At 38.2% G+C, this 16,007-nt stretch overlaps 1 protein-coding gene across 5 annotated transcripts in view; it reads right to left on the bottom strand.

The window, feature by feature from the left end:
• The window catches only part of LOC125914581 (disks large homolog 2), a 780,669-nt gene that overhangs the window by 131,071 nt on the left and 633,591 nt on the right, over positions 1-16,007 (bottom strand). For 3 of the 5 annotated variants that reach the window (XM_049619999.1, XM_049619993.1, XM_049619986.1), the window contains one exon: positions 12,746-12,860. In XM_049619999.1, the coding sequence (XP_049475956.1) occupies positions 12,746-12,860 (115 nt within the window). Of the gene's footprint in view, positions 1-12,745; positions 12,947-16,007 lie in introns of those variants that run through there. The other 2 variants (XM_049620014.1, XM_049620008.1) reach the window with 1 other exon arrangement.

Consider the following 16,007-nt stretch of genomic DNA (forward strand, 5'->3'; position numbering starts at 1 on the left):
AAAATGTCATCATCTTATAAAGAACCAACAGTGGGGTTCATTCAACAAAAGCCTTTCAGAAAGTGCAGAAACTCCTCACTGACCTGGCTTCACAGAAGCCAGAAACATAGAGACACCTTCCTGATGACTCATTCAGAGCTCTCCTTAATAGAAAGAGGAAGATGAAACAGTGCAGAAGCCACTGGAACTGATTTGTGAGCTTTGTCTGGAGAGTTAAAACTACAAAGTTAATTTATATGACAATTTATATTTTTATGGTAGAGGTCACTAGTGCTACCAAATATCCTGATTATCACAAAGTTCATTTCAGTTACCGTCACATTTTCTCGGTATTTTACCCCTTCAATCAGATTAAAAAACAAAACAAAACAAAAAAACAAACAAAAAACAAAAACAAAAACAAAACAGAAGTGTAGGATCCTGCATCTGAAAGGCCAAATCTGTATTTTTAGGAGAACTGAAGTGGGATGGCACATGAAGCAAGCAATCTGGCCTGAAATGATACAGCATAAAAATGTTTTAAAACATAATGGAAGATACTATAATTACAATGATACTTTTTTAAAGAGTCTATTTTTTAAAATGAAGAAAATATGACATAAATGTAAATAAATAAAAGTACGATTTAAAAAGTAATGAAAAATAATTTGATGATGGAAACTTCCTTCTTACCTTTTCATAAGTATCACTAAAAAACATCAGTTTATCAAAAAGCATGGGTTCGGGCTTCCTACTTATTGAGAAAATTATATGGGAGATAAAGGAAATGAATGAGGAAAAAGAAAATTTAAAAGATGGTATTCTCTCAAAAAAACCAAAAAACAAAAACAAAAAAAAACAATCCAAAGGTCAAAAATGCACCCCAAGCATTTTAGAATCATTTAGAACCAAAAGATCCAGGATTAAGAATTAAACAATGTAGCCATCACGTTTGCCCTAATTTTTTCAGCTATGAGGTAGGATTCATATGGAGAGAGGAAATATGGAGATTCATCTAGTGAGGTTTTAAAACTATAAATTTTAAAACTTGGTATACTTTTCTTGATGCTCTGATTATGTTCTTATTTTTCTTTGGGTATTAAATTGTTCTTTCTCATATAAGCAGATGGCAATAATAAAGAGCAATAAACTAAAAATATATATTACAGTTTGTATGTGTTTATGGCTTTTAAAATTATTTTTTAAAGTTTATTTATTTTGAGGGAAACAGAGACAGCATGAGTGGGGGAGGGACAGAGAGAGAGGGAGAGAGAGAGAATCGCAAGCAGGTTCTGGACTATCAGTGCAGAGCCAGACACAGGGCTCAAACTCATGAAACCAGGAGATCATGACCTGAACCAAAACGAAGAGTTGGATGTTTAACCAACTTAGACACCCAGGTGCCACTAAAATTCTTACTTGGTGAAATCAAGTTGTCAGTCCCATGTCATGTCCCTGATTTCAAAAAAAAATTTTTTTAAACATTTATTCATTTTTGAGAGGGAGAGTGAGTGGGAGAGGGGCAGAGAGAGGGAGACACAGAATCTGAATCAGGCTCCAGGCTGTTAGCACAGAGCCCAACATGGGGCTCAAACTCACAGAAGATGAGATCGTGACCCGAGTTGAAGTCGGAAGCTTAACTGACTGAGCCACCCAGGTGCCCCTGATTTTTTAAAGTTTTTATTATTATTTTAATGTCGTTGGTCAGGGAAATCTATGTGTTACAGCCTTTGTGTTTAGAAAATGACACCTGGAAATGACACTGACACCTACAGCTCCAGTAGTTTCCAGAATCCTCTGAGAGACTTTTGTACATTTTCTTAAAAATTTAGGCCTGAGGAACAAAGGAAGGGGGCAGAAACTTGCAGAACGGGAAGACTAAAACGCACCACTGGTGCTAAATAAATGTGAAATAATGACACTACTTAGCTTTTGAAAGATTTACTTCAGGGGAGAGAGATGACTCAAAGTAGGCTGTTGAAAGCTCAGAGCAAGTGGGAATTTAAAGTTTCTCAGGCATTAAGAGGGCTGGCACATAGTGTTTCCACAGATCATAAAATCAGGCATTCAGATAATTTAGATAAAGCACTTTTTCAGATAAGAGACAAAACTTGAATTCTTGAAAATGTTCTTGATGCTGACTTCACATTTCTTCCACTTACTGCACTAGACTAAGAAAAACACACATGCTTTCAGTTTTGAGCGCAATGTCCTGAACCAGGTATCAGCAGGACTGGCTTCATAGGTCGGGGAACTGGGCTGCAGCACAGGGTGCTGCACTTAGGATCATGCTCTGTTCTTACCACCTTGATATTCTTAATTTCAGAACAAGCTGCACATTTTCATTTTGCAGTGGGCCCTGCAAATCGTGTAGTTGGTAGTGGGTGTCAGGCTGTATGTATGTTCCCACCTCCCATGTGTGGGCCATGATGCCTGATAGGTACTGCAGTTGTGTTCCTTGATGTGCTATGCAGGCTGCAGAATTTGTCTTGGCACAAGAGGGGCAGAGAGACCTTGTTCACACAGTTGTGATGGCCACACCTCAGTGTGGACCTACTCAACTTAATCACAAATCCACACGCTCAAACTAGTGTACAGGATCTAAGGTGACTAGGTTATTCAACTGCCCACTCAACATTTAATAATGCCTGAGTAGTTCTATAAAAATCAAGTGCAATGTGACATGGCAGTAAATGAAACACAAGGCAAACACTAGAAAAAGGTCCATGTGAGTTGCATGTTTACACATCTTTAAAGAGAATGGATGAGGCAAAGGCCTGGTACTATATTAACTTGGAAAAAAGAGTAGATAGCTTAATATTCTGAGCCTCAGATTCCTTAGCTGAAAACCATTGGGAAACAATACCTACTTAACAGACATAGTGTATGAAATCAAATCAAATAAATTCAAATCAAATCAAATCAAATCAAATATATGAAGGTCTTTCAATAAAGTCATGCTGATGTAGGTAGGGGCACAAGACAACACACATTCTAGTCCCAGTTTGACCTCTTATGGGTAACCTTTAAACCTAGCATCTCTTTTCTTAATGGGGATAAAGATAGCATCGATTTTATAGGGTTTTTCTGACAATTAAATAATCCACATAAGGTGTTTATCAAACTGCTTGGCTCACAATATGATGCAATTATAATTTGTTATTTATTATGATTGTGATTGAGAATTTTAAAAGCATCTTTCCATGTTTGTTATTGTTACTGTTATTATTGATTTATAATAAACAGGAAAATGAATTTGAAGCCTAACCTATATTAAATATAGCATTTGTTTGGCTAAATGTTTTAAAAAAGACCCAACATAGTCTGAGATGATTATCACTACTTAACAGGGCTGCTTACTCATATGCTCAAGACGGCTGAAGACCTTTGTCAGGTAAGGAGCCATTTGCAAGCCACAAGGTAATCAAGTAAAATTTTAATTAAAGTTAAACTCTCACCAATCTTGTGACATGCATAATTCATTCATTGGATTGAGTCAGGAGTTACCATATGCCAGACTGTGCTGTAACCAAGAAAATCTCCACCTGAGAGGTGCTCCCATCTAGTCCAGTGGAGGAGACAGGGGGGTCAATAGGCAGGAAGAGGAGAGAGCATGAATGTTAGAAGAGAGAAGTTTACATTGTTCGAAGTAACAAAGAGGAGCAGGTGCTCATTCAACCAGCTATGAGTCGTTGATTGTTTTCCCAATACCTTGTTCTGTTAACCACCATCTTTAATTGCCACTCAAAAAGTTAATTCAACAAGTATTTAAAGAATTCCTATAATGTATCAGGCACTGAGATTGAAGGACAAATAGCTGAGTCTATTCCTTTGCTGCAAATCTAACCTCATGATTTGGGGTAAGTTTCCCTCAATTCTTTTCCCATGCCCTTACTTGTCACCTGTCTCTCCTGTGAGCATTCTGTGTCCCACCTTTTAGTGTTCTACTCTCTTTTGTACCTAAAGCTGTCTGGATTGTTGTAGGAGGTAGCAATTTTGGGTTAAAAAGATAGGTACCTCATCTAGAGATGAGGGGGCAGGGAGCAAAATCTAATTTGTTAGCATGACCCTTGAACACCTTAAGAACAGGAAAGATGCCCTATTAATCTTTTTATCCCCAGAGCACAGTACAGTATGGGGTGGATGGTTATGGCTCAAAAACAGGTTTTCTGGATGAATGAATGAGTGGGTGAGTGAATGAATTAGGGTGTACCATTAATAAAAATGATACCTGGATTCCATATCTTAGCATAGAGGTAGGGGAAAAACATGATGGGCAGTGGAGGGGCTGCCCATGTACCTTTGTCCTTCTTTCTATAGAAATCTAAAAATGAAAAATCTTTTAAAAATTCAGGGCCAGGCTGTGATCTCAAGGGAAGGAGAAAACTCCCCCAGATCCCCAGTGACTCCTCCTCCTTTCTATTTCTGGCATAAAATTAGCTATCTGAAGACAAAGCCTTTTATTCTACAATTAAGGATGCAATTAAAAATGCAAATGCCTGAAAGAGTGAGCATAATGCTAATGAGTCTCAAAGTATAAATGGAACATCAGATTCTTTTCTGCTTCAAAGGAGGCACCAGCTTAGGAGGCAGGCTCTAAGCACTTAAAGGGGTTATAGGACCTCCACTTTACCTACCAGTCCCATATAGCAGGCTCTTTTATAGACTTGGTTTAACTTAATCCTACCAACAAGCCTGTGGACTAGGTGTTATGTGCATTTTATAAATGAAAATTTCATTTTAGCAACTGATAAACTTTGAAGTCTGGACCAGAAACCAGGTCCATCTGGAAGAAGTCAGTATAAGGTATAAACCAAACAGGTCAATCAATCTGAATTTAACCCGTATCCCTATAGGGTCAAGTTCATCTTTACTGTATGGAAGTCCAAAAAGCATGGGCTTCAGTGAGAGATACACCTGGGTAAAGAATATGGCTTGGTCACAGAGCATATTGCGTAAGTGGTTTTTTAAGCCACTTTGGCCTTCTACACTGTTACTCTTCTGTGCAATGGTGATAATAATCATATCTGGCATAGCACTGTTGTAGGGCTTAAGTGAAGTCAGGAGTGAAATGCAGGCACATAAGCTCTGGCCCCCCAGTGGTACATGCAGGCCACCCAGACACTGCAATACCCTCTCCAGATCTCTTCTGGTTTCCCAAGTCTAGACTTTCTCCACACTTTCTGCTTCATCCTATTAAACTGTTTCAGATAATTGGTCGTATCTTTTTCAGTAAGATTTTAATATAGATAAGAAATATGAATCCAAGCAGTCTTGACTTTCTTCTCATGCTACAATGTATCATATTTCCAAATGAATAAATGATAATTTTGCTAAATAAGAATATATGAGTGAATGAGTGAGAAGTGATAAAAATGCCACTGTCAGCCAGCCTTGTGCTAGAAATGGGCAAGGGGTACATGCAGATGATTATAATATGTCCTCTGGGAATAGCTGTGGAGAGCATGCTGGGTCCAAGTTCGGAGGGAAAAAAAGAGAAAAATTCAACTTATAGTAAAATCCACAGATTTCATGGCTTTGCCTTAAATAGCCTTGAGAAATCCATAGCCAGGTGAAGTTAGAAGCAGCTTTGCACTGGAGTGCAGTCCCCTGACAGAGTACTGACCAGCAGTACAGGGGGGCTGGAAGTGGGGTTGAAGGGCATGCTACCGTTTTAAGAAAAAAACAAAGACCAGAGTCCCTTACTTATATGATGATATAGCTTTCTCCTCCCAACAAAACCAATCAGATGAGAACATCCTTCCCCCAGCATAAAAAACACATCAGGATAAAGAATCCTGAAAGGGATTTGTTTTCTTAAGACTGCCCTTGATACAACTTCCAACAGGAAAACTTAAGGATGTTGAGAATGAGACACAGGATGAGGTTCACCCTGGGCCCTGTTCCTACCTCAAGTCCTCTCACTAAGAAGGTATTGGGTGTATGTGCTTGTATAAATCTATTATTGAACTAGCCCCCAGTTTAAAGGCAGTCACAGAATTCAGCAGGCAAATGAAGCAGCTTGAAAGGCCCTTTAGCGCCAGAGGTTTCCTGGAAATCCCAGTACTGGTATGTAATGCCTGTGTTCTCAGGACATGACCAGACTCCGTTTACCTGGTGGCAGCCCAGCTGGTACTGAACTTCTGTAGGACTGACTGTTCAAAGATCTTGACTTATATTCTAATTTTTTTCTTTCACATCTGTATAGGAAAGAGAGTCTAGGGATTAATTCATTCAACAAATATTTACTAAGGAAACTTCTTTATGCCAAGCCTTGTGGCATAAGGCACTAAGGGTATAATAAAATGAAGACATTAACTGGAATTTGCACATCCAGTATTGAGTGGTATTTCTTCAAGGACGTTTACCATGAGAAACTCAATAAAGATTAGAGTAAATCGTATTTTAACAGATGAGTTTTAAATACCAGTGGTCTTCTGGGCAGACTTCACTGTAGGAAGCCTTTATAGGCATGCTGTAAAGATTTAAAGAAGATTATAAGTGCAAGGGAGATAACACATGAGGTATTTGGAAGTAATGATCTGTGCACATTTGAATTGCCTACAGATATGGACTACAAGAATCCTGAGGGAAGGAGGTGTGTGTTCTTATTCATCTCTGTAACCTTAACATCCATTATAGACTGGTTCACTGTAGGTAAGTATGTAAACTGTGTTTACTGAATGTAAGAATCAATGCACCGATGAATCAATGTATGAAAGCCTTATGTTAAACAATGGGGCAGGAGGGATAAAAAACAATGAAATCTTGCCATTTGCAATAATGTGGATGGACCTAGAGTGTATTATGCTAAGCAGAATAAGTCAGTGAGAGAAAGACAAATACCATATGATTTCATTCATATGTGGAATTTAAGAAACAAAACAGATGAACATAGGGGAAGGGAAGCAAAAATAGGATAAAAATAGAGAGGGAGACAAACCACAAGAGACTCTTAAATACAGAGAGCAAACTGAGGGTTGCTGGTGGGGTATTGGGTGGAGGGATGGGCTAAATGGGCAATGGGCATTAAGGAGAGCACTTGTTGGGATGAGCACTGGGTGTTATAAGTAAGTGATGAATCCTTACATTCTATTCCTGAAATCATTATTACACAATATGTTAACTAATTTGGATTTAAATAAAAAAATAAATAAACTGAAAACAACAACAACAATGGGGCAGGAGGCAGACCTAAGAGTATTTGTCATATTATAGCCTTTGAAGCAAAAGCTGTCTTAGGAAGCAGCAGAAGTTGAGCAGAGGGCTTGGAGGGGGTGAAGAATGCAGAAGAGAAGTTGAAGAATCATGGGGTTAGGGACACCGATGATAATCTATGAAGAAGTAGAGGGGCCAGTCGTAAGCACAGTGACACTTCTTATCTGTGGCTCCAGTTGAATATTTTGGATTCTGCTTCTAGGTAGACTCTTAATGGGGTGTGAGAGATGTTTGGTGAGTTGACAGAGCTGGGCATTCTGGAGCCTACAATCCTGGTCCTCCCATTCATCCTTCATGGGGTCTAGATGTTTGAAAATGTAAAATGGCGCCAGGAAGTCTGTCCTTTCCTTGCTGAAGAAAAGCAAAGGGACAAGGGTGTCTCATCCCTTTGCTGAGAAAACAGTAGTTTGTTCAGGACCAATTCTACCATCTCTCTGTCCTACAGGGGAAAGGTTGTCTTTATAATAAATGATAAATACCACCAATTAATTTCCCATATGAGAGGTATTTAAATTCACTATTTTATTTAGTCCTTACAACCTCTTCATAGTATCCTATTATTATCCTCATTTCAAGCAGATAAAGAAACCAAGCCCGCAAAGACTGACTTGTCCAAAATCACTGAGGTGGTAAGTGGCAGAACCAAGTTTCAAATTTTGTCTTTCTGGCAGAATCCAGCAACTGTGTCCTTAAACACTGCTCTATACTGCCTCACACACAGGACCTGAATGTTTATGCTTACATCCAATCTTGCTCTGTGATCTTGGGGCAATTATTCAACTTATTTGAGGCTCAGTTTTCTCATCTGTAAAATGCAGGAAACATTCCTTGACTCTTCTACATGTTGGGAGAATATATGGCATAATATATGTGGAACACTACTAGCACGATGGTTGACCCGCAGGAGGTGCTCGATAAACGTTTTCCTTCACTTCCAACTCCTCATCCATCCAAAATGGCTGGAACACCAAGGGTCCGGGGGTCCCAGAGAGTTGCTAAAGGTCATGCAGTGAAGATGTGCTCTCCTGCCTGTGCACAGTGTCCTCTGCCTGGAGTGCTCCTTCTTGTTTACTTCATTTGCAAACTGTACATCATAACCCATTAGTGAGTATTACACCAAGTTAATGAGTTGTGACCTTCCTTTTTTCTTAAAAAAGGGAGACAAATAGAATGGAAAATAACAAAGTACACTTTACATAAAAAGTACAGTGTAATAAAAAAATGTCTTTCAGCTTCATGTGTGTTTGTATTTACTGGGTCATGATGAAGAATGTTTTTCTTACTTCGAGTAAAAATACTTGAAGATTTGTAAGTTAACTCAAATAAGATCTTTTAAGAATCAATTCAGATATCTGTGGATTAGGAAACAATAAAGGTTCCAGGCCTTTCGAGGATGAATTTTTCACACCATGCTGCACTCTGATGATCTTCCTCTCATCTATTTCTCCCACTAGATGAGAGATTCTTGTGGAGAGGAAACATGACTTTTACTGCTGAGTCCTCAGTGTCCATTATAAGTCCTGGCACAAAATATATTCTCAAAGAAAGCTTGAATGCATAAATAAATCATAGCAACTGACTTTTAAACCCAAATTTACCACAGAGAGGTTATTCACCTGAACGCTCAAAATCGATACCTTTGATAAACAAATGAATGTGGGTTAGGCTTCTCTTTTACATCTCTCCTGTGACTTTTTACTCCCCATTGGTGGACTTAGCTGCTTTTCTTTCCTTCTCTTCCTGTTCTCCAAGTGCTGGGTGCGGTTGCTCTTGTTTATTAAAAGAAAGGATCTTTCCTTAGCTATTTGCACTTTTATGTGATTTTAATCCCCTACATCTCTGACCTTTCTTAGTAGCATCTGGATATAAAGGTCCCTGTTAGTCCCTGGATATACAGGTCCCTGTAGTAGTAGAAAAACCTTGTTCTCTGTCATGGATGCTTTCACCAGCATCCATGGTAGGTAAGAAAGAGGGCGCATATTTTAGAGGCAGGGAGAGCTAAATCTGCCCACATGGAGACCTGCGAAACACATGCAACAAAATCTGGATTCCAGTGGCTCAGGAGCCCAAGTGCATCTCATCTGAAGAAGTCATAATGTACTTGTGGAGCATTTTGAAGCATATTTTATTCGATTTTTTTTTACATTTTATTTACTTTTAAGCTTCTACAGCTATATGTTTCACAATGCAGGAAATGCACAATACAAATAGCCCAGTAAATCAAATATATCCAAATCATTCACATAGAACATTTACAGCGTTATCATAAGCAGCAATCAACTCCATTTGTACAGCACTACCGAAGTACTTCAGGCACCTTACACAAAAGATTCAAAGAAGGAAAATAATTACAAGTAGATTGGAAAATAGAGAGGCTTGGCTCAAGTTTAAAACACTGCCTGGCTCAGATGTGCTAGTTCCCCCGCCCTCCTTTCGACACTTTCAGGCAAACAAATTGCTATCACCTGGGAGGATTATTTCCAGTAAGGGAATGAGGCCAGCTTGTGCACTATCCTGAGAAGACGCAGCCTCTCGGACACACCCACGGCTGGGCTAGGTTTGGTAGTGTGAGTGTGAGTGTGAGTGTGTGTGTGTGTGTGTGTGTGTGTGTGTGTGTGTATGTGTCTGTGTATATAGGGAAGAGGAGGTGACTTCCAAAGGGAAGGGTGGTTTTGTGGTGCAGACAAATATCCTACGAGTCAGCTAAATTGTTTATTACAGAACAAAGGCTGCTAGCTTTCTGGGTTAGGTTTTGGCCTCATGGAAAAATACCAATAAAACTAAAGAAATCCCGTATGTTCTGTAGCACCATTTCTCCTGTGTAAAAACTCCAAAGAGGTTTATGTTGGAGTTTCACCTCTCGGGTAACCTATTCCTTAATCTAAGAGTCTGGTGCTGTGTTGCCAGAAGCAGTTCGGGAATCATAGCTCAAGTGCATTCGACAACTGATACCAGAGAAGCTAGGCCCCTGGGAGGTGGAGTGAGAAGGGAGGTAGAAGATCCAACTATGCCGCTAAAGAGCTGTGGCAGATCTCTTCCCTTCTGGGGCCTCAGTTTCCTCTTCTGCAAATTAAACAGTGGACCTGATGATAACTAAGATTCCTTCCAGCCCTAGACTTACTTAAAGCTAAGCAGAATAATATTCCAGGCTGTCATTCTCAGATTAAAGAGACATGCTCATCTTCTGATATTTATATAATTAGAGAAATCCTGCTACTAATGTATTTTGAGAGAGCAACTAGTTGACTTTCTAAAATAAGTACAACCAACTGGCACTGGCCCTATTCAAGCGCTCTAGATAAAGCAAGCATCGCTATGAAAATCCCATAGCCAAATTTGGTGCAACCCACCCCCCCTCAAAAAAAAAAAAAAAAGGTACAAAGGTACAAAGTTACTGGATCATTTTTAGTAAGAATTCCCTTTAAGTCTTGCTAGTTCATTCCATTTGGTTGCCTTTTTGTTGCTGTTATTGGGGTGGGGGTGTCAGTTTTATCACATCACATGAGAACAAGGCCAGGGGGGTCTTGTAAGTTCATTCCTTCTGATTTTACTCTATGGCCCCTATCTCTTCCAATTTTATGCCTCCAAGAGTCATTCAGATGCTAAGGTCAGCCCTCTTGGTACTGAGTAAGTATTAATAATTATACCTTTGGAAACCAAAAACCGTATTTGTATAGTAGAGAGATCATTTGGAGAATTTCCCATGAAGTGTCAGCTATTTTTGAGCATCATTTAAGAGAGGTTCCTCCTTTCAATACAACTTTCACCTATTAGAATGTTAACAAGCTAACATTCCTTATTACCTTAAGTCTTCATCTCTTTTGTATGCCATACTTTTATTTATCATTTTAGAGCATAAAAGTTTGGGTCTGATTAATACTATTTCAAATAGGTCTATTAGTTTTATATTATATCACTATATCACTTCATTTAATTTTCCTAATCTTCCACAATTCAAAAGACTAAACTATTACCAATATATTTTCAGCAAAGTTCTTCTGGTACATTAACATTTTTATGCATTCTATTTTTTAACAAGGTACCAATAATATGGTAATTTTCCCTTCCAGTGTGATTCTATATAACCATTTCATTTGCATTAACTGATTTATTTCTATCCTATTAACTCAATTGGCTTTTCCCAACATGCTACCCAAGACTAAAACATTTCAAGATTTAAAAATATTTTGTATTATAAGGACCAGCAATATAAAGCAAATAAGGAAAAAAGAAAGTCACTTTTCAGCACATCTGTGACTTTACTACAAGACATGTTCCAGGGTGATTCTTAATAGTTCCTGTCGCAGATTACACTTCACATAATCTTGTGAAATTCAGTTAGTCAAATTTGGAACATTAACTGCCTGTGTTTTGTTTCATCATGTTTTTATTTTAAATCTCAGGGCTTCTGAAGTATTGGAACTCCCTGGAATGAGGAGGGACTTTACACTTGTCCCAGTGGCCAGCAAATCAAGGCCATCGAGAACCTGCCACCTTTTGGAATCCTGCTCCTTTCTTGGTCCTGCAGTGCCTACCTGATATACTTAAAAGATAACTTCATAGCCAAAGTGGAATCAAGAGAACAAGTCAATTCACGTAAGTAATTTAGTATCCATAATACACACTTCATGCTAGGAAAAGACAGTGAAATTTCAGGTGAGGAGGATATGACCTTGGATGGGAGTCAGACCAGATTGTGGGGCTGAGTAGGGTGAGGAGAATGCAGTGAAGATGGGCACATAGATTCATTCTAACAATTTATTAGATATCACTTCCCCCCTTTGGTTGTTAATACTTAACATTATTTTAAAAAGAACAGTCAGCACTAATGAAGTATGTTTTGGAAGGAACATAGGGGGCCTGCACTAAGAAGAAGTACATGTGATAGTTCAGTGATGGTGGATCTTTCTCAAGAATTAACTACAGCAATGAAAGACTGGAAGGCATTTCAAGTTCAATTAGTCATTTTTTTATCTGGTAAATTAATGAGTTTTTCAGGGCATGGAACAACTTTTGTAGCTGAGGAACGACTACTCACAAGATACCATGGAAGAAAATCTTTCCACCGAAACTTGTTGGAAGAAGCATATAACTCTTTAACAGAGTGCTTTTGATTTCCAATCAATACACCAAAGTTCATACAATATATATCAAGCTGGTCAAGAGGTGATACAAGAATTTTTCTTCCTATACAGATGGTAAGAAAATGTCCAAGGCTTTGGTCCATATATTCAATTTAAGATTAAGATTATCAGGAATGAAAATGTTTCTTCTCATTATTCTTACTGCAACCTGTGCTAAGAACTTGACCGTAGACCATAACATTCTCAAAGAATAACATGTTAAAAGCAAGGCTTTTAACTAATTTGACATAATAACATTTCAAAAATTTCTTCAAAGTGGTTAAACTTAAGGTCTCACAGTGGTGTATTGATGAGCATGGGTTAATAAGAACATGTATTCCGTTCCTACAAGGTGTTGTCTTTATCTCCCCAAGCTGGATTGCTCGCAAAGTGCAGATCACAGTAAGAAATGCTCCGTTGCCTACCTGACATACAGGGAGCGTTTCTGATTGGTTCGCAGGGACCCGGACCCGGAACTCATGCTGTGGTTCATCATCTGCTCTCGTAGGTCATGGATTTTGGCCTCAAATCGAGCGTAATCTGGGAATGGAAACAAAGATGGTAGATTTGGTCCTGTGCCTTCAGAAAAGTAGATATGGTGCACAGTCAAGGCAGCTACTTGCCCCTGATATTGGTTCCTTTGCCAAGCATCAGGGAGATGCACAACTCAAAGCAGTGAATACAGAGGGATCACGTGTTTAGTATTATTTATTTGCAGACATTTACAAGAAGAAAAGGATAAATCAATGACTTCCCAAAATGTAACTAGAAAACATACTGCCATCAAATTCCCAACGTGTGAAAAGTCCTGGGGGAGGAGGTATGTGCGGTTATAAATGGGCAACACAGGGCATTCTTGTGGTGATGAAATGTGCTGTCTTGACTGTGGTAATGGATACAGGTAACTGCACATGTGAAACAATGACATACAACTAAATACACTCACATATATTTACATGAATGAGTACAAATAAAACTGGGAAAAGCAGAATTAGATTGATGGATTACATCACTGTCAATGTCCTGTTTATGATAATGTGCTATAGTTTTACAAAATGTTGCCATTGGGCAAAACTATGAGTAAAAGGTGTATGGATCTTCCTGTATTATTTCTTACAATTGCATGTAACTCAATAATTATCTTAAAATAAAAACTTTACTTTAAAAAAGAGGGCAACCCCCCCCCACCAAAACCCAAACCAAACAAACAAAAAAACAAGATCCACAAATAAAACAAGGATTCAAGGAATTATCAATGTTATTGGGAGGGGAGGTTGAGTCTACAGTTAACTTTCAGCTTGATAGACCAGAGAATCAAGTGTTTGGTGAGGAGTTGTGTAAAAAATTGCCTTTTAATTTGACTAAGTTTTTTTCTGCTATAGGTTGCTAGAAACTGATCATTTGGGGCATACCTCAATTTTGCCCTATAATCTTAATAGAAAAAGTCCATATATCAAACTTCATCAATTCTAAGATACATAATGTAGTTAAATCAGTTTCTAGGAGACTGACATTAGTAATCGGGGTAGAGGACAGTCTTGTTTTAAATATATTTTAGAAACTTTCAAACATATGGGTCTAAAAAAAATCAAGAAAATATAGTTACATATCATACTATTTCTTTGTACGAAAAATATTTTTCCCATATGTCAGTCCAATAAAAATAAAGATAGCACAAATAGGTTTTAAGATACTTATTAACACAATCAGCATGTAAAAAGTAAAAGCTTTTGAAGTTTTGATATTCCTGGTCACAATTTGTTCTATTATCTCCTTGGCACACAGTATCTTGCTTTAGTGAAATCCAGTAGGTGAAAAGGCCAATTTACTCATGAGATAAATGTGAAAATGCTATTTCAAATTATAAATGGTTCTTTTAATTAGAAAGAAATTCATCATAAAGTATTTCCTTAGTACATTTCAAAAAACAATTTGATTTTCAATTTAATTTATTCATAACTTTTCATAAAAACAAGAATGACTAAATGAACATAATAAAAGATGATCTACTTACAGTGTTTCAAATTCTTTATAATAAAAGTTCCACAAAATTAAATTTAAATTCAATTTACTGACTATTGGTTATTATGGGGTGGGATTTCACAAAAGAAAAGACTTGACCTTGGTTTCCAATGATAAATAGATAACTGGATAATGACCTTTGAATGTTAAATATTTTTAAAGTTTAGTACTCCAAAGATAAAACCATAAAAGTTGACCGGAAATTTCTGGTGCTTAAGCAAAGTCTTGTGTTATCTAGATTTGGAAGGCTTCCTCTTCAAAACTTAGCTTTAAATGATTAAATCCTAAATGATTAAATAAGCAGAACCCATACTTACCCTAAAATCTATTGATCATAATTTATGATATTTATTTCATTCCTTTTTGACAGAGAGAGAAAACATGCATTTATAACCGTTGCTATGACACTATGCAGATTGAAATCATTTGGGGTGAGTCACGTTTTCTTGCCATTGTAAGAGTTGTTTAGTATTTATTGCCATCACATGGCAGATGCTGTGCTTAGTACTTCATGGGCATTATTTCTTCCTTAAATCGAAAAATGAAGTTCATGAATGTTGTAAAAATTTGGAGTATATAGAAAAACAATAAAAACTGAGAGGACATCTGGCTCTTCTTCCCTCCCCACCTTCTTTCTTCCCTCTCACTGCTGTCCTTCGCTACAGCTTATTCTGGAGATACGTATTATGTCCTGGACTTGCACAGGCATTTATCAGCTTATTTCATATGAGATCATAAATATATATTATGCTAATGCCTTTTTCTCCCTTTTTAACTGTGTAACTTGGATCTTTTCCTGGCTTCTCCCAAATACATAAATATACATATATTTTTAAAGTTTATTTTTATTTATTTATTTTGAGAGAGAAAGTGAGGGAGAGGGAGAAAGTGCGGGGGAGGGGCAGAGAGAGAGAGGGAGAGAAGAAATCCCAAGCAAGCTCCATACTGTCAGCACGGAGCCCAATGTGGGGCCGATCTCATGAACCGTGAGATCATGACCTGGACGCCTAATCCACTGAGCCACCCAGGCACCCCTAAACATATTTCTTAATACACTTAATTGCATCACATGATTAAGGTTGTAATTTATTTAACAGTTGCTACATCATAAGATAGTTAGGCCCATCCAGCTTTTTGCTGTTATAAACAGGATCTCAGTCTAACGTGAGCACATTTATGGCAGGTTAATAGAGCGCTGTAGTGCAAGTACTGGTCAAAGCTTTGCACAGACGTCAGATAGACCGCATTAGCATTTCTCAGAGAAGAATGTAATGTGGCCTGGGACACCAAGCAGGATTTTTTAGCGTCCTCTGATCATGCTCCACACCACCGCTTTGTAAATATCAGGCATCGCCCCCAAGAACCACTAAATCCCCCATCTGCTCCCAGGACTCTCTCCCCACAACTTTTATGACTTCACTCCTGTGATAAAATCCTAAAATCCCTCCTCTGCTCCCCTACTTAAGCATCTTAATTGAGTGCCAGTCCCTGACCCCATTTGGCCACGTTGCTACTTTCTTGTACTTACCACACCAATTTGCAGTTATTTATGCAGTTGCCCATCTTCCCCATTAGACTCAGCTCTCTGAGAACAGAAGCCACAACTCACTCCCCGTGGAGTTCCCTGTTCCTAACACGGTGTCCAGTATGCATGAGGTATTTAAT

The sequence above is a fragment of the Panthera uncia genome, chromosome D1, assembly GCF_023721935.1.
Source record: "Panthera uncia isolate 11264 chromosome D1, Puncia_PCG_1.0, whole genome shotgun sequence".
In the NCBI taxonomy this organism is placed as follows: domain Eukaryota; kingdom Metazoa; phylum Chordata; class Mammalia; order Carnivora; family Felidae; genus Panthera; species Panthera uncia.